Source organism: Bufo gargarizans, chromosome 4 (genome assembly GCF_014858855.1).
Source record: "Bufo gargarizans isolate SCDJY-AF-19 chromosome 4, ASM1485885v1, whole genome shotgun sequence".
Lineage (NCBI taxonomy): Eukaryota > Metazoa > Chordata > Amphibia > Anura > Bufonidae > Bufo > Bufo gargarizans.
In genome coordinates this window covers 200,190,276-200,209,500 of record NC_058083.1, presented here as the reverse complement: position 1 = coordinate 200,209,500, position 19,225 = coordinate 200,190,276, and the positions used below count along the sequence as shown (strand labels likewise).

The 19,225-nt window shown below is 48.8% G+C and overlaps 1 protein-coding gene across 1 annotated transcript in view; it reads right to left on the bottom strand.

The window, feature by feature from the left end:
• Window positions 1-1,119: 1,119 nt before the first annotated feature.
• Window positions 1,120-19,225, bottom strand: part of LOC122934310 (BTB/POZ domain-containing protein 9-like) — an 83,940-nt gene continuing 65,834 nt past the window's right edge. The window contains 3 exon segments of the mRNA XM_044289687.1: window positions 1,120-2,664; window positions 3,145-3,223; window positions 8,539-8,646. Coding sequence (XP_044145622.1) covers window positions 2,512-2,664; window positions 3,145-3,223; window positions 8,539-8,646 — 340 coding nt within the window. The 3' untranslated portion in view covers window positions 1,120-2,511.

The window sequence follows — 19,225 nt, the reverse complement described above, 5'->3', positions numbered from 1 at the left end:
TCGTTTATGAATAAATATTTGGGGACATGAAGTGACATGCCGGCGACAGCCCATTATACAGAGAGAGCGCAGGGACTGTCATACGGCGAGATTTCAGAGCGTCTGGTTGCGAACGAGTGCGGGGGATACTGACGGCACCGATACCGGGGATTCCTCAGCTGCCCCCAGTCTGAGGGTCCGAACCAGAAACCCTTCTAATATATTATACATAGAAATGATGTATGTTACACGTATGAGGATGTATGACACGCGTGTGACGATGTATGACACGCGTATGACGATGTATGACATGTGTGACGAGGTATGACACGTGTGTGACGAGGTATGACACGTGTGTGACGAGGTATGAGGATGTATGACACGCATGTGACGATGTATGACACGCATGTGACGATGTATGACACGTGTGTGACGAGGTATGAGGATGTATGACATGTGTGACGAGGTATGAGGATGTATGACACGCATGTGACGAGGTATGACGTGTGTGACGATGTATGACACGTGTGTGACGAGGTATGATGCTGGATGATACGCGTGTGACGAGGTATGACGATGGATGACACATGTGTGACGAGGTATGAGGATGTGAGACACATGTGTGACGAGGTATGAGGATGTGAGACACGTGTGTGAAGAGGTATGACGATGGATGACACGTGTGTGACGAGGTATGACGATGGATGACACGTGTGTGACGAGGTATGATGATGTATAGTAACATATTAATCACATTAGAAGATGTATGGCACATGTATGATAAGGCATGAATCACATAAGAGGCTGTGTATTCCCTATTAGAAGATCATGTATGACACATAACACCCCATGTAATACCTACTAGACCTGGGATGGTGTATGACACACGTGTGACAGGGTATGAAGCACATGAGATGCTGCTGGGAGGTCTGGAGTATGTGGCGGTATAACCGATGTCTGGACTGACGAGCGCAGACCGGCTCTGGACTCTGATTGCAGTGACGTCTCTCCTCATCCAGGATCGGGGGGAATCAGCATGGGGGCCTCGCCCTGAACAATCACCTGAGGGCCCCCAGCAGTGACCGTGCCGGACCCCGCACCGCGCTCCTGTATTCTCTGTGTACGAGGATCGGGAGACACGACGTATAAACTTTTCTTTATAATGTAACACAAGGTACACAATATAACTTACATCATATACAACCGCCAAGTAACACAAAGCGTCTGCTGTATACAAAAAGAAACCCACCCGGGGCCCTAACAAAGGGGCCCCAGATGTAGCGTTGTCACTGATGATGAACCATTTACATTCACTTGTCTTCAACCAATCCCATGCTCCGTCGAACCACTGTTCATCCTGCGCCTCCTGGTTCATGAACTGAATGAAAGGTCTCTTCTTCCGCCTCTCACATGTCCTTGGCACCACAGCATGCCCCTTATTAGTAAGTTCCACCTGTAGCACTGTTCATCCTGCGCCTCCTGGTTCATGAACTGAATGCCAGGTCTCTTCTTCCGCCTGTCACATGTACTTGGCACCACAGCACGCTCATTATTAGAAAGGATCTGTAGCTCTGTTCATCCTGAGCCTCCTGGTAAGCTCTCAGGATACCAGATCTGTCCTGTGCACACCCATAATGCCTCACAATGCAGAGGGAGGTGCAGCTCACCCTGAGCCTCCTGATTCATGAACAGTACACCCCAGGCCTCTCCTGTTACTTTCCTCATTTAAGTGCTTTAACGCACTTTCTTTTCGGAAGGAGCTGTAGCTGTGCTCATCCTGGGCTTCCTGGTTCATGAACCGCTATGGTAGTCACTGCTGATTGTCAGGGTTGGGATTACATTTAGGTCAAGAGGGAAGGGGCAACAACTCAACACATCAGAAAAGAACAAGCGGAAGTTGCTTTCCAAAAAAGGGTGACCCATGCCGCTCAGGGTTCTGGGAAAGCTGGATGAGGATGTAGCCGAACATAACTTATATTAGTGTGACTGTTCTCTGTGTAGAGTCCGCTCCAGTAGGAGGACGAGGTCGCCACCCGCTCGTCTCTGCTGCGCAGCCATTCAGAGTTTAGTGCAAAATCAGTCCCAGTATCCCGGGTCAGTCTACGTCAAGATGGCGGTATGAACGCCACCGGTTTATCCGCTGGGAGACGGGATTGAGCTCTAGGGAGCGGGACGCTATTTAAGTGATCTTCGTGGGCGGTTTGTGTTCAGTGCACGGTGACGGTGACATGCGACGAGCTGATGTACGAAAACACGGGGGGGGGGGGGGGGGGGGGGGGTAGGGGGCGGCGCAAAGGAAAGAAATAATCAATAAGGAGAAATTAGTCCGGAAGCCAATACATCCCTCAATTAGCGGCGGTGCGCGCTGCCGACAGCGCACGGGTCTCAGCAGCAATCTGCTCAATTACCGGCCGGGCGGGGGCGCTAATAAACGTCTTGATGAAGATTGAGCAGCAATTTTCCCTCCAGTGAGGATTCATCGGAGGTCGGCGTCCTCGGAGACGACGAGATTACAAATGTCCGGCCGCAGCCTCAGTGCGCCTGGCTGCGCTCGCCCCCCGAGTTGGCGCTGGACACCCGCAGGGTTATGGATGCCACCTGCTCGCTGGACGAGCCCTCCTTGACGCTCTCCTCCTTGTGGCCGATTGTCTGCGCCGGACACTCAAAGTGAACACAGTGGAAAACCTGGAAAGAAAAGAAAGGGTTAAATCACGGCATCAACTCAGAAAGCCGGTCTGTATCTGCGTCTGGGAAAGCCGAGTGGCATCCAATAGGGGCTACCGTTAGGACTGCGCCAGGGTTCGGCTCTAGTCCTATAGCGCGACAGATACAGGAGTGATGGGTATATTACCAGATACCCATGACCATATAGGCTGATCGGGACCCTGGGAAAGCTGGGTGACAAGCAATATGGCCGCCGGCCGTCAGGATCCTGGGAAAGCTGGGTGAGCCCCCTGTGTATTGAACATATACTGCCACCCAGCTTTCCCACACCCCTGAATGTCTACGGTCACACTGCGGGGTACACAGCCAAGCTGTTGAATTGTCCATGCAGCTCTAGATGTGACTAGAGGATCAGGACAGAAGTGAGGCGTCAGCTCTGCGTGTGACTACAGACAAGGAACCCTCTCAGGATGAGTGGCTGAGGGGGTCCGGCGGTCTCACCTCGTTTGCCGTGTTGTGGGTCCCTACGATCCTGATGAAACACGTCGCTTGTCGGTCAAAAGTGATCGTCTGCCACGACCTGGAAAACAAAGGCAGCAGAAGAAGGGTTAATGCCGATGCATGCAGAGGAGTAAGGGTTATACTCCATTCACAGCTAAAGCACAGAGGAACAAAGAGCAACTTCACCTTTAAATTACACAGCGTTCTACATAAAAAACGGTTTCTGCTCCAGTAACGACCAGAGCTGCAATCACCATGAAGTAAACCGAGCACATGCCCCACTGCCGCCCCCTGCTGGATCAGTGTGAGTACAATAAAATGTTCACCCCACAACCTGTCAGGGACTGGAGCTGAAGCTACAGAGTAAAAGATTGCTCCTGATGGCTGGCTGTGACTGCAGCTTCAGGTGTGACTGGAGTACAAATCATCCAACTTTATACATGGATTTGATAGAATGGTCACACTCACTGACAGCAAGCAGAGATCCTGAAAGTAGAATGTTAGAAAATATCCGCTACAAAGTTGCATATTTTTACTTATACAAGAATGGACCCTAAACATCTCCCCATGAACAGGCAGCAGGAGCAACCCCCAAAATGAGAGGAGCGGCATTCAGACCCGAATGTGCCGCTTATCTCCAGAGAAGCTAAGGATGAAACCAGTAAACGTTAACCCTGCGAGCCCTGCAGCAGATTACACTAGAAACAATCCACACATTAAGAGGCTGACCTCATTCTACAGGGACGGAAAGTAAAGTATTACCCCCAGCGTCGTCATCCTGTACCCCAAGCGTCGGCGGCGGCGGCGCCACCCTGTACCCCAAGCGGCGGCGGCGCCACCCTGTACCCCAAGCGGCGGCGGCGCCACCCTGTACCCCAAGCGGCTGCGGCGCCCCTTCGGCGCGCACCCTGTACACCAAGCGGCGGCGGCGCCACCCTGTACCCCAAGCGGCGGCGGCGGCGCCACCCTGTACCCAAGCGGCGGCGGCGGCGCCACCCTGTACCCCAAGCGGCGGCGGCAGCGCCACCCTGTACCCCAAGCGGCGGCGGCGCCACCCTGTACCCCCAAGCGTCAGCACCAATGTACCCCAAGCGTCAGCGTCGTCATCCTGTACCCCAAGCGTCAGCGTCGTCATCCTGTACCCCAAGCGTCAGCGTCGTCATCCTGTACCCCAAACGTCAGCGTCACTATCCTGTACCCCAAACGTCAGCGTCACTATCCTGTACCAAAGTGTCAACTTCAGAATGTTTGTGAGGGTGGACAGAACAGCAGCAGTAGAGACTATGAGGCGCAGGCGGTGGCTGAGAGGACACGCTCACTGCTCCTCTATTCTATCCCTGAAAAGAGATTTGCAGACAATGAGCCGTGAGCAACGACATGCAAAGAAACCTCATATTCAATATAACGCAGGGAACACAGGCTCAATATCCACCGCCATTATACTGTCACCCAGGACACATTCACTGCTCGCACCTGACACTCACAAAGACAAGAGCACAAAACACTGCCAGACCGGACAGCAAGCACACAATGAGCCGCAATCCAACAACAGAGGAAAACACCGTCCCTGCACAAAAGCCTGAAAATCCACCGCTACGTGTAACTGCTGATTAACGTGAAAAATACAAGACCGCGTGGGAAAACCAGCATCACAGCCGTATACACATCAACATGGGGGCAGTATTATAGTAGTTATATTCTTGTACATAGGAGCAGTATTATAGTAGTTATATTCTTGTACAGAGGAGCAGTATTATAGTAGTTATATTCTTGTACATAGGAGGCAGTATTATAGTAGTTATATTCTTGTACATAGGAGCAGTATTATAGTAGTTATATTCTTGTACATAGGAGCAGTATTATAGTAGATATATTCTTGTACATAGGAGCAGTATTATAGTAGTTATATTCTTGTACATAGGAGGCAGTATTATAGTAGTTATATTCTTGTACATAGGAGCAGTATTATAGTAGATATATTCTTGTACATAGGAGCAGTATTATAGTAGTATATTCTTGTACATAGGAGCAGTATTATAGTAGTTATATTCCTGTACATAGGAGCAGTATTATAGTAGTTATATTCCTGTACATAGGAGAAGTATTATAGTAGTTATATTCCTGTACATAGGAGAAGTATTATAGTAGATATATTCTTGTACATAGGAGCAGTATTATAGTAGTTATATTCCTGTACATAGGAGCAGTATTATAGTAGTTATATTCCTGTACATAGGAGAAGTATTATAGTAGATATATTCTTGTACATAGGAGCAGTATTATAGTAGTTATATTCTTGTACATAGGAGGCAGTATATAGTAGTTATATTCTTGTACATAGGAGCAGTATTATAGTAGTTATATTCTTGTACATAGGAGCAGTATTATAGTAGTTATATCTTGTACATAGGAGCAGTATTATAGTAGTTATATTCTTGCACATAGGAGCAGTATTATAGCAGTTATATTCTTGTATATAGGAGCAGTATTATAGCAGTTATATTCTTGTACATAGGAGCAGTATTATAGTAGTTATATTCTTGTATATAGGAGCAGTATTATAGTAGTTATATTCTTGTACAGAGGAGCAGTATTATAGTAGTTATATTCCTGTACATAGGAGCAGTATTATAGTAGTTATATTCTTGTACATAGGAGCAGTATTATAGTAGTTATATTCTTGTACATAGGAGCAGTATTATAGTAGTTATATTCTTGTACATAGGAGGCAGTATTATAGCAGTTATATTCTTGTACATAGGAGCAGTATTATAGTAGTTATATTCTTGTACAGAGGAGGCAGTATTATAGTAGCTATATTCTTGTACAGAGGAGGCAGTATTATAGTAGCTATATTCTTGTACAGAGGAGGCAGTATTATAGTAGCTATATTGTTGTACATAGGAGGCAGTATTATAGTAGCTATATTCTTGTACATAGGAGCAGTATTATAGTAGCTATATTCTTGTACATAGGAGGCAGCAGTATTATAGTAGTTATATTCTTGTACATAGGAGCAGTATTATAGTAGTTATATTCTTGTACATAGGAGGCAGTATTATAGTAGTTTATATTCTTGTACATAGGAGGCAGTATTATAGTAGTTATATCTTGTACATAGGAGGCAGTATTATAGTAGTTATATTCTTGTACATAGGAGGCAGTATTATAGTAGCTATATTCTTGTACATAGGAGCAGTATTATAGTAGTTATATTCTTGTACATAGGAGGCAGTATTATAGTAGTTATATTCTTGTACATAGGAGCAGTATTATAGTAGTTATATTCTTGTACATAGGAGCAGTATTATAGTAGCTATATATATATATATATATATATATATATATATATATATGTTACTGCATATTATTATAGCAGTCATATTCATTACCTATATTGCAGGTGTATAGCACATGATGGGTAAGGCAGTTATAATGTACAGTGAGATGTAATTGGGAATGTTTCATATTCATTTAATCTGCAGCAGAGAATAATGAACTTAATTAAACTTTATAATTAGAAATTCTTTATATAGCAGCAGGATTCATGCAGCATCTCTGGCTCGGAATCCTTTATCTCCTAGATCAGGATGTGCAGAGGATGAGCATTGTAGTCGTCCTCGCTGTCTCTCGCCTCATCTCGTTGCATGCAGTGATAATGGTGCCAGTGGAATATAGTTATCGTTATCATAAATCATGTAGAGATCTCAATGACCAAAGTCCGCAGTGGTAATGCCATGATTTTACCTAGAATTGCTGCTCTGAAGCCACGGCCTAGGAGTCTGCACGGTGCACTTCCATTACCTTTTGAGGTCATCACCAATTTCAAGATCTCTGCTTGTTGTCAGTGAGCTGAAAAGTTCCTGGTTACATTCAGCAGCTGAAATCCTGTACAGACCTAATACTTCTCACATCTGAGGGTTTGTTACAATTGTGTCCAGTCTATACAGACGTCTATTACCCACGGTATGGGGGAGGGATAGGGTAATGGCGCACTATGCCCATAAGAATAGCATATGTTCTTAACGCTCACGCCATTTCTAAGCTGGAGGCGAGACCTCTGAGCGGCATTAGAGCTGCGTACCCCGGGCTCGTCCTGCAGACAGATATTTATTCTCCGGAACAACGCGCTACAATGGATGTTTTTTGATACAAAGGAAAGGTTAGCCGGCTGAGCGGTCGGGTGTAATTATCGCCCGCCTCTTGCTATTTACAGCTCAGACGGCTCGTTTTTTATAACGGACAACAGCGTGAGACGGAAGACAGCGAGGACGCCAAATATAAATTATCATAAGCGTTTGCCCTTTAAGAAGAGGAAAAAAGAAGAGAGACTTTCTTTATTGTCATTACAGGTGAAGGCGAGAAGTAAATCTCCGCTCGGCATTTAAAGGAATGACAATGACATTGGCGCGGGGCGCTAATTGGCTTCTATTAAGGAGGGTAGCGATACGGTAATAAACGGCGTGACAGCTTCTGCGGATGAAGCAGGACAGGACGAGACGTCCGGGAGTGCATCATTCACACAGGCGCTGGTTACAGTACATGAAGACAGGGAGCGGGATAACAAGTCTCTGACTCGTCCCGCGGTTTGACAGGCGGTTTTTCCCTATCATGGCGGTACGAGCCGGAATCCATCACATCCGATGTAACCTTTATCAGCCGGGGCGCTGTCTAATAAGGGCTAAGTACTGTCTGGGTAAGCGGGCTCAGAGCTATGAGAGGTACATGACACATGTGAAACCCGTAAGAGGCGAAAAGGCCGACCGTGTCACCTGACAGCGCAATGGCTAATATGAAAAAACTAAAAAAATCCTCCCCTGTTGCATATAGACAAAGCGCTAAAATCAACATGTGATCGCCTGAGATAAGAGAAGGTCGCCATTTCTTCGCAACCGCGGGGCGGAACACAAATGCTAATCAGACAACCATAAATCTCCAAATCTCCGCAGGCTTAAAGGGGATCTCCACTACGAACTAAATACATACTGTTTGTGCTATAGCACAGGAGCCTAATACCAGTCAGTTTTCATCTAATCAGAGCACGAGGCAGACTTGTACTTAAAGGGGTACTCCCATCCTTCTTACTGTCCACCGATTACCAATGAGTTCAATGCGGCTGCTCTGAATCTGCAAATGGGGGGGGGGTCACAGTACGTCCCCGGTCTACAGAGACGTGAGTGCCCCAGAGCTGGGACCCCCAGAATGCTCAAACTGGGCACGTCCCTGTTGTCCTTTGTAAGGCTATAGTGACACCTGCAGTTTAATGTTGGTACTGCACCCACAGGACAATTTTCGGTGCAGTGAGTTTTAGACACGGATTTCATTATGTTCTATTAATTAGAGAAATACTAATAATAAACTATTTGCCCCAGAACTGTCTTGGTTCACATTTACCTGCAGGGAACCTTTGTGTGATCGGCCACCATGGTCCACTGCTGCTGGTTTGTAGACACCTCGATGTAGTAGCTGTAACTGCGGTCGTCGCAATCCCACAGCAATAATCTATGGAAATAAAGATGAAGGCTGATTAGTCAGAGACCAGTCTGAAGGACGGCGACATCAGGGGGGGTATGTTACATTGTATCGCTGTATCCCTGTGTTACATTGCACTTGATTTCACAATGAAGACTTTGCGGTAGAGGGCACTGCGCTGTTCACGGCTCATGGACCGGATACAGCAACTAAAGGCGGGCACCGAAGGGCGTCACTGACCGAAGCGGGCAGAGCTAAATCAGCATGGCATCACCTGTAACCCCGCAACCACCCTTACATGCCCAACACCACCTGTAACATTCTCTATACCACCCTTACCGCCTCCACCACCCGTAACATTCCCAACACCACCTGTAACACCCCCAACACCCAGAATATTTCCAACACCACCAGTAAGATCTGTACCACCTGTACAATCTTCTCACCACCTATAACATTCCCAACACCACCTGTAACACCCGTAACAATCCCAACACACCCCTAACACTGCGACCATCCGTAACATTCCCAACACCACCTGTAACACCGCCACCACCAATAATATTTCCAACACCATCGTTAAGTTCTCGACTACCTGTACAATACCCTCACCATCCGTAACATTCCCGACACCACCTGTAACACCGCCACTACCCATAACATTCCCAACACCGCCACTACCTGTAGCATTCCCACCGCCACCTGTAACACCTCCACCACTCGCATCATTACCACCACCTGTAACACTGCCACTACCCGTAACATTCCCAACACCACCTGTAACACTGCCACTACCCGTAATATTCCCACCACCTGTAACACCGCCACTACCCGTAACATTCCCAACACCACCTGTAACACTGCCACTACCCGTAACATTCCCAACACCACCTGTAACACTGCCACTACCCGTAACATTCCCAACACCACCTGTAACACCGCCCACTACCCGTAACATTCCCAACACCACCTGTAACACCGCCCCCACCCGTAACATTCCCAACACCACCTGTAACACCGCCACTACCCGTAACATTCCCAACACCACCTGTAACACCGCACTACCCGTAACATTCCCAACACCACCTGTAACACCGCCACTACCCGTAACATTCCCAACACCACCTGTAACACCGCCACTACCCGTAACATTCCCAACACCACCTGTAACACCGCCACTACCCGTAACATTCCCAACACCACCTGTAACACTGCCACTACCCGTAACATTCCCAACACCACCTGTAACACCGCCACTACCCGTAACATTCCCAACACCACCTGTAACACCGCCACTACCCGTAACATTCCCAACACCACCTGTAACACCGCCACTACCCGTAACATTCCCAACACCACCTGTAACACCGCCACTACCCGTAACATTCCCAACACCACCTGTAACACCGCCACTACCCGTAACATTCCCAACACCACCTGTAACACCGCCACTACCCGCAACATTCCCAACACCACCTGTAACACTGCCACTACCCGTAACATTCCCAACACCACCTGTAACACTGCCACTACCCGTAACATTCCCAACACCACCTGTAACACTGCCACTACCCGTAACATTCCCAACACCACCTGTAACACCGCCACTACCCGCAACATTCCCAACACCACCTGTAACACCGCCACTACCCGCAACATTCCCAACACCACCTGTAACACCTCCACCACTGGTATCATTACCACCACCTGTAGCATTGCTTACAGCTGTAACACCGCCACCTGTAACACCTCTACCACCTGTAGCATTTCCACCACTTGCAACATTGCTACTAAGTGTAACACCGCCACCACCCGCATCACTGCGACCATCTGTAACAATGCACTACCCAGTGACAGTTCCTCTATTCCGATATCAGCACCTGCTGCTCATACCGCATCTATCCACCGGTTATGGATGACTCCAACAGTTTGTGGCGGTAACACAGGATAATATGATAATGACAATGCGGCTAATTACTCTACTCCGTGGGATTTATTTGATCATCGGATCCACCGGGCGGCTTTAGATTCTGGTCTTCAAAGGAACAAATGGAGGGGAAGAAATAGACAGATGCACAATGTGCTGCTGGGCTTCAGAAGCAGTGAGGACGCAGCATCACATCGTATGATTAGAAGGACGCTGCGTGTCTGGCCGCACGGAGGGGATCGCTGCCAAGTACTATTAAAGCCACTTTATAAATGGTTCAGTCCAGACTCGGATCGCACATTAAAGGCAGCACAAGGGGGGCGGCAAACAATGGAGGCCGGGGATTTCCGCATATACCGACGAGAAATCAGGAGATTCCTTATGTGGTTTCTGCACTACTCCTCTGTAGACACGAGGGGCCACTGGAATAATGGCGCTAATAATAACAAATATATGGGAGGCAAAAATGGCGCATAGAAAAACCATACGGTTTTCTTTATGCCATCTAATGGCTGCAAAAAAATGGCGCACGACCCTGGATCCTCCTCAGGATTGAGGAAGAAGATGCAAAATGTGTCTCTAAACACGAAGACGTAGTTGACTTGATGCGTCCGCCTTGCGACTGACGCGCTGTTACCTGCACGGGCGATGGCGATCGTCTGCTGCACAATAATCTTCAATAAACTTCAGTGTCGAACTTAGTGTTTACTGTAGTTTTTGTGTGTACAAGTCGAGATGCGATGGTCTGCGGGGACCGACGCACTTAACCGTTGAATGCTGTGAATTTATTCTCCGGAAGAGTCGCCCCGGCCAAGATTCTGCCAGTTACCTCCATGAATATTCACGACCTCGCATCTGACAGAAGGGCCAAGTGCCGCCGCGCGATCTGTAATCCTTAACAATATATTCAGCGCGGGTCTGCGGGGAATTCACGAGCGGACGCAAACTCACTGGCGTTCAGGAATAAACCGCGAATCGAATGACGATTATATTGTGAGAGGTTGGGCACGCGGTCAGAGCCGGCAAGAGGTCTGCTGCCATGTTGTGAGGTGTCACAGCCACGCCCACGTTGTTAGGGTTAATAAGCAGTAAAGAGAGTGGTTGTCACAGCCCCGCCCATGTCACTGGAGTCAGCTATAGTGCTATTAGAGGTTGTCACAGCTCCGCCCATGTTACTGGAGTCAGCTATAGTGCTATTAGAGGTTGTCACAGCTCCGCCCATGTAACTGGAGTCAGCTATAGTGCTATTAGAGGTTGTCACAGCCCCGCCCATGTTACTGGAGTCAGCTATAGTGCTATTAGAGGTTGTCACAGCTCCGCCCATGTTACTGGAGTCAGCTATAGTGCTATTAGAGGTTGTCACAGCCCGCCCATGTTACTGGAGTCAGCTATAGTGCTATTAGTGGTTGTCACAGCCCCGCCCATGTTACTGGAGTCAGCTATAGTGCTATTGTCACAGCCCCGCCCATGTTACTGGAGTCAGCTATAGTGCTATTAGAGGTTGTCACAGCCCCGCCCATGTTACTGGAGTCAGCTATAGTGCTATTGTCACAGCTCCGCCCATGTTACTGGAGTCAGCTATAGTGCTATTAGGGGTTGTCACAGCTCCGCCCATGTTACTGGAGTCAGCTATAGTGCTATTAGAGGTTGTCACAGCCCGCCCATGTTACTGGAGTCAGCTATAGTGCTATTAGAGGTTGTCACAGCTCCGCCCATGTTACTGGAGTCAGCTATAGTGCTATTAGAGGTTGTCACAGCCCCGCCCATGTTACTGGAGTCAGCTATAGTGCTATTAGAGGTTGTCACAGCCCCGCCCATGTTACTGGAGTCAGCTATAGTGCTATTAGAGGTTGTCACAGCCCCGCCCATGTTACTGGAGTCAGCTATAGTGCTATTAGAGGTTGTCACAGCCCCGCCCATGTTACTGGAGTCAGCTATAGTGCTATTAGAGGTTGTCACAGCCCCGCCCATGTTACTGGAGTCAGCTATAGTGCTATTAGAGGTTGTCACAGCCCCGCCCATGTTACTGGAGTCAGCTATAGTGCTATTAGAGGTTGTCACAGCCCCGCGCATGTTACTGGAGTCAGCTATAGTGCTATTGTCACAGCTCCGCCCATGTTACTGGAGTCAGCTATAGTGCTATTAGGGGTTGTCACAGCTCCGCCCATGTTACTGGAGTCAGCTATAGTGCTATTAGAGGTTGTCACAGCCCCGCCCATGTTACTGGAGTCAGCTATAGTGCTATTAGAGGTTGTCACAGCTCCGCCCATGTTACTGGAGTCAGCTATAGTGCTATTAGAGGTTGTCACAGCTCCGCCCATGTTACTGGAGTCAGCTATAGTGCTATTAGAGGTTGTCACAGCCCCGCCCATGTTACTGGAGTCAGCTATAGTGCTATTAGAGGTTGTCACAGCCCCGCCCATGTTACTGGAGTCAGCTATAGTGCTATTAGAGGTTGTCACAGCCCCGCCCATGTTACTGGAGTCAGCTATAGTGCTATTAGAGGTTGTCACAGCCCCGCCCATGTTACTGGAGTCAGCTATAGTGCTATTAGAGGTTGTCACAGCCCCGCCCATGTTACTGGAGTCAGCTATAGTGCTATTAGAGGTTGTCACAGCCCCGCGCATGTTACTGGAGTCAGCTATAGTGCTATTGTCACAGCTCCGCCCATGTTACTGGAGTCAGCTATAGTGCTATTAGGGGTTGTCACAGCTCCGCCCATGTTACTGGAGTCAGCTATAGTGCTATTAGAGGTTGTCACAGCCCCGCCCATGTTACTGGAGTCAGCTATAGTGCTATTAGAGGTTGTCACAGCTCCGCCCATGTTACTGGAGTCAGCTATAGTGCTATTAGAGGTTGTCACAGCTCCGCCCATGTTACTGGAGTCAGCTATAGTGCTATTAGAGGTTGTCACAGCCCCGCCCATGTTACTGGAGTCAGCTATAGTGCTATTAGAGGTTGTCACAGCCCCGCCCATGTTACTGGAGTCAGCTATAGTGCTATTAGAGGTTGTCACAGCCCCGCCCATGTTACTGGAGTCAGCTATAGTGCTATTAGAGGTGTCACAGCCCCGCCCATGTTACTGGAGTCAGCTATAGTGCTATTAGAGGTTGTCACAGCCCCGCCCATGTTACTGGAGTCAGCTATAGTGCTATTAGAGGTTGTCACAGCTCCGCCCATGTTACTGGAGTCAGCTATAGTGCTATTAGAGGTTGTCACAGCTCCGCCCATGTCACTGGATGTCAGCTATAGTGCTATTAGAGGTTGTCACAGCTCCCGCCCATGTCACTGGAGTCAGCTATAGTGCTATTAGAGGTTGTCACAGCCCCGCCCATGTTACTGGAGTCAGCTATAGTGCTATTAGAGGTTGTCACAGCTCCCGCCCAATGTTACTGGAGTCAGCTATAGTGCTATTAGAGGTTGTCACAGCTCCGCCCATGTTACTGGAGTCAGCTATAGTGCTATTAGAGGTTGTCACAGCTCCGCCCATGTTACTGGAGTCAGCTATAGTGCTATTAGAGGTTGTCACAGCTCCGCCCATGTTACTGGAGTCAGCTATAGTGCTATTAGAGGTTGTCACAGCTCCGCCCATGTTACTGGAGCAGCTATCGTGCTATTAGAGGTTGTCACAGCTCCGCCCATGTTACTGGAGTCAGCTATAGTGCTATTAGAGGTTGTCACAGCTCCGCCCATGTTACTGGAGTCAGCTATAGTGCTATTAGAGGTTGTCACAGCTCCGCCCATGTTACTGGAGTCAGCTATAGTGCTATTAGAGGTTGTCACAGCCCCGCCCAAGTTACTGGAGTCAGCTATAGTGCCATTAGAGGTTGTCACAGCCCCGCCCATGTCACTGGAGTCAGCTATAGTGCTATTAGAGGTTGTCACAGCTCCGCCCATGTCACTGGAGTCAGCTATAGTGCTATTAGGGGTTGTCACAGCTCCGCCCATGTCACTGGAGTCAGCTATAGTGCTATTAGAGGTTGTCACAGCTCCGCCCATGTCACTGGAGTCAGCTATAGTGCTATTAGAGGTGTCACAGCCCCGCCCAATGTTACTGGAGTCAGCTATAGTGCTATTAGAGGTTGTCACAGCTCGCCATGTTACTGGAGTCAGCTATAGTGCTATTAGAGGTTGTCACAGCTCCGCCCATGTTACTGGAGTCAGCTATAGTGCTATTAGAGGTTGTCACAGCCCGCCCATGTTACTGGAGTCAGCTATAGTGCTATTAGAGGTTGTCACAGCCGCCCATGTTACTGGAGTCAGCTATAGTGCTATTAGAGGTTGTCACAGCTCCGCCCATGTTACTGGAGTCAGCTATAGTGCTATTAGAGGTTGTCACAGCCCGCCCATGTTACTGGAGTCAGCTATAGTGCTATTAGAGGTTGTCACAGCCCCGCCCATGTTACTGGAGTCAGCTATAGTGCTATTAGAGGTTGTCACAGCCCGCCCATGTTACTAGTCGGGTATAGTGCTATTAGAGGTTGTCACAGCCCCGCCCATGTTACTGGAGTCAGCTATAGTGCTATTAGGTTGTCACAGCCCCGCCCATGTTACTGGAGTCAGCTATAGTGCTATTAGAGGTTGTCACAGCCCGCCCATGTTACTGGAGTCAGCTATAGTGCTATTAGAGGTTGTCACAGCCCGCCCATGTACTGGAGTCAGCTATAGTGCTATTAGAGGTTGTCACAGCTCCGCCCCTGTTACTGGAGTCAGCTATAGTGCTATTAGAGGTTGTCACAGCTCCGCCAATGTCACTGGAGTCAGCTATAGTGCTATTAGAGGTTGTCACAGCTCCGCCCATGTCACTGGAGTCAGCTATAGTGCTATTAGAGGTTGTCACAGCTCCGCCCATGTCACTGGAGTCAGCTATAGTGCTATTAGAGGTTTGTCACAGCCCCGCCAATGTACTGGAGTCAGCTATAGTGCTATTAGAGGTTGTCACAGCTCCGCCCATGTTACTGGAGTCAGCTATAGTGCTATTAGAGGTTGTCACAGCTCCCGCCCATGTTACTGGAGTCAGCTTATAGTGCTATTAGAGGTTGTCACAGCCCCGCCCATGTTACTGGAGTCAGCTATAGTGCTATTAGAGGTTGTCACAGCCTCCGCCCATGTTACTGGAGTCCAGCTATAGTGCTATTAGAGGTTGTCACAGCCCCGCCCATGTTACTGGAGTCAGCTATAGTGCTATTAGAGGTTGTCACAGCCCCGCCCATGTTACTGGATGTCAGCTATAGTGCTATTAGAGGTTGTCACAGCTCCGCCCATGTTACTGGATGTCAGCTATAGTGCTATTAGGGGTTGTCACAGCTCCGCCCATGTCACTGGAGTCAGCTATAGTGCTATTAGAGGTTGTCACAGCTCCGCCCATGTCACTGGAGTCAGCTATAGTGCTATTAGAGGTTGTCACAGCTCCGCCCATGTTACTGGCGTCAGCTATAGTGCTATTAGAGGTTGTCACAGCTCCGTCCATGTTACTGGAGTCAGCTATAGTGCCATTAGAGGTTGTCACAGCCCCGCCCATGTTACTGGAGTCAGTATAGTGCCATTAGAGGTTTGTCACAGCCCCGCCCATGTTACTGGAGTCAGGTATAGTGCTATTAGAGGTTGTCACAGCCCCGCCCATGTTACTGGAGGTCAGCTATAGTGCTATTAGAGGTTGTCACAGCTCCGCCCATGTTACTGGAGTCAGCTATAGTGCTATTAGGGTTGTCACAGCTCCGCCCATGTCACTGAGTCAGCTATAGTGCTATTAGAGGTTGTCACAGCTCCGCCCATGTCACTGGAGTCAGCTATAGTGCTATTAGAGGTTGTCACAGCCCCGCCCAAGTTACTGGAGTCAGCTATAGTGCTATTAGAGGTTGTCACAGCTCCGCCCATGTTACTGGAGTCAGCTATAGTGCTATTAGAGGTTGTCACATCTCCGCCCATGTTACTGGAGTCAGCTATAGTGCTATTAGAGGTTGTCACAGCTCCGTCCATGTTACTGGAGTCAGCTATAGTGCTATTAGAGGTTGTCACAGCTCCGTCCATGTTACTGGAGTCAGCTATAGTGCTATTAGAGGTTGTCACAGCCCCGCCCATGTTACTGGAGTCAGCTATAGTGCTATTAGAGGTTGTCACAGCCCCGCCCATGTTACTGGAGTCAGCTATAGTGCTATTAGAGGTTGTCACAGCCCCGCCCATGTTACTGGAGTCAGCTATAGTGCTATTAGAGGTTGTCACAGCTCCGCCCATGTCACTGGAGTCAGCTATAGTGCTATTAGAGGTTGTCACAGCTCCGCCCATGTCACTGGAGTCAGCTATAGTGCTATTAGAGGTTGTCACAGCTCCGCCCATGTCACTGGAGTCAGCTATAGTGCTATTAGAGGTTGTCACAGCCCCGCCCATGTTACTGGAGTCAGCTATAGTGCTATTAGTGGTTGTCACAGCTCCGCCCATGTTACTGGAGTCAGCTATAGTGCTATTAGAGGTTGTCACAGCTCCGCCCATGTTACTGGAGTCAGCTATAGTGCTATTAGAGGTTGTCACAGCTCCGCCCATGTTACTGGAGTCAGCTATAGTGCTATTAGTGGTTGTCACAGCTCCGCCCATGTTACTGGAGTCAGCTATAGTGCTATTAGAGGTTGTCACAGCTCCGCCCATGTTACTGGAGTCAGCTATAGTGCTATTAGAGGTTGTCACAGCCCCGCCCATGTTACTGGAGTCAGCTATAGTGCTATTAGAGGTTGTCACAGCTCCGCCCATGTTACTGGAGTCAGCTATAGTGCTATTGTCACAGCTCCGCCCATGTTACTGGAGTCAGCTATAGTGCTATTAGAGGTTGTCACAGCCCCGCCCATGTCACTGGAGTCAGCTATAGTGCTATTAGAGGTTGTCACAGCCCCGCCCATGTTACTGGAGTCAGCTATAGTGCTATTAGTGGTTGTCACAGCTCCGCCCATGTTACTGGAGTCAGCTATAGTGCTATTAGAGGTTGTCACAGCTCCGCCCATGTTACTGGAGTCAGCTATAGTGCTATTAGAGGTTGTCACAGCCCCGCCCATGTCACTGGAGTCAGCTATAATGCTATTAGAGGTTGTCACAGCTCCGCCCATGTTACTGGAGTCAGCTATAGTGCTATTAGAGGTCGTCACAGCCCCGCCCATGTCACTGGAGTCAGCTATAGTGCTATTAGAGGTTGTCACAGCTCCGCCCATGTTACTGGAGTCAGCTATAGTGCTATTAGAGGTTGTCACAGCCCCGCCCATGTTACTGGAGTCAGCTATAGTGCTATTAGAGGTTGTCACAGCTCCGCCCATGTTACTGGAGTCAGCTATAGTGCTATTAGAGGTTGTGACAGCCCCGCCCATGTCACTGGAGTCAGCTATAGTGCTATTAGAGGTTGTCACAGCCCCGCCCATGTTACTGGAGTCAGCTATAGTGCTATTAGAGGTTGTCACAGCTCCGCCCATGTTACTGGAGTCAGCTATAGTGCTATTAGAGGTTGTCACAGCTCCGCCCATGTTACTGGAGTCAGCTATAGTGCTATTAGAGGTTGTGACAGCCCCGCCCATGTCACTGGAGTCAGCTATAGTGCTATTAGAGGTTGTAACAGCTCCGCCCATGTTACTGGAGTCAGCTATAGTGCTATTAGAGGTTGTCACAGCTCCGCCCATGTTACTGGAGTCAGCTATAGTGCTATTAGAGGTTGTAACAGCCCCGCCGATGTTACTGGAGTCAGCTATAGTGCTATTAGAGGTTGTCACAGCCCCGCCCATGTTACTGGAGTCAGCTATAGTGCTATTAGAGGTTGTCACAGCTCCGCCCATGTTACTGGAGTCAGCTATAGTGCTATTAGAGGTTGTCACAGCCCCGCCCATGTTACTGGAGTCAGCTATAGTGCTATTAGAGGTTGTCACAGCTCCGCCCACGTTACTCCCATCAATATTCTCAGATAATTCCTCTATTAATAAGAGATTATTTTTTCGGCTCCTGCAGGTTTGATGTTTTATACGTCCGATAATCTGGGACAAACAGAATCTGACCCTGAACTGATGGCGGATTATAGGAATTTACAGGATATAAAATATAATAAGATACAAATTAGAGAAACTAAACCAAAGACAATAAAAGATAAAGCAGCTGAATCCCACCCCCCCTGCCGGCTGTCGGCGGTGGCCCCTGGGGACACGGCTCTGCGGCTCCCCTCATTAGCACGTCTGCGGAGGTGGGAGGGCAGCGGCCATTATGTAATCAGACAGGATGTATTCATGCAGAGCCTTTACATATGCATCAGGACGGAGCCGAGCGCCCCCGCATTTACACCGCCACGTCTGGTCCGGCTAATGAGACCACCAAGTCCATTACAAAGACTGCAGAGGGGATGGGGGGGCTAAAGAGGGATGTAAGGGAACACCCCCTCCCCCCCAGCAAACCCCCCCGATACTGGGAGGAAACACAGTGATCACTGCTCCCCATACTGTGGAGGAGATCACTGCATGTAAATGTGTCTCCTCCACAATCGGCTGCTCCTCGGAGCGCGTTCTAGTTCTGCAGAAACCTGAATCCGGAAGCGCCCCCGCTGCTCAATAGTCAGAACCAGGGGTGAGCGAAGCGACTTCGGATGAAACATCTTAGCAGGAGCTCCGAACTCTGGTTCGGTTCCAAGTGGTACCAGTACATTCTAATACTGGACAGAACCCC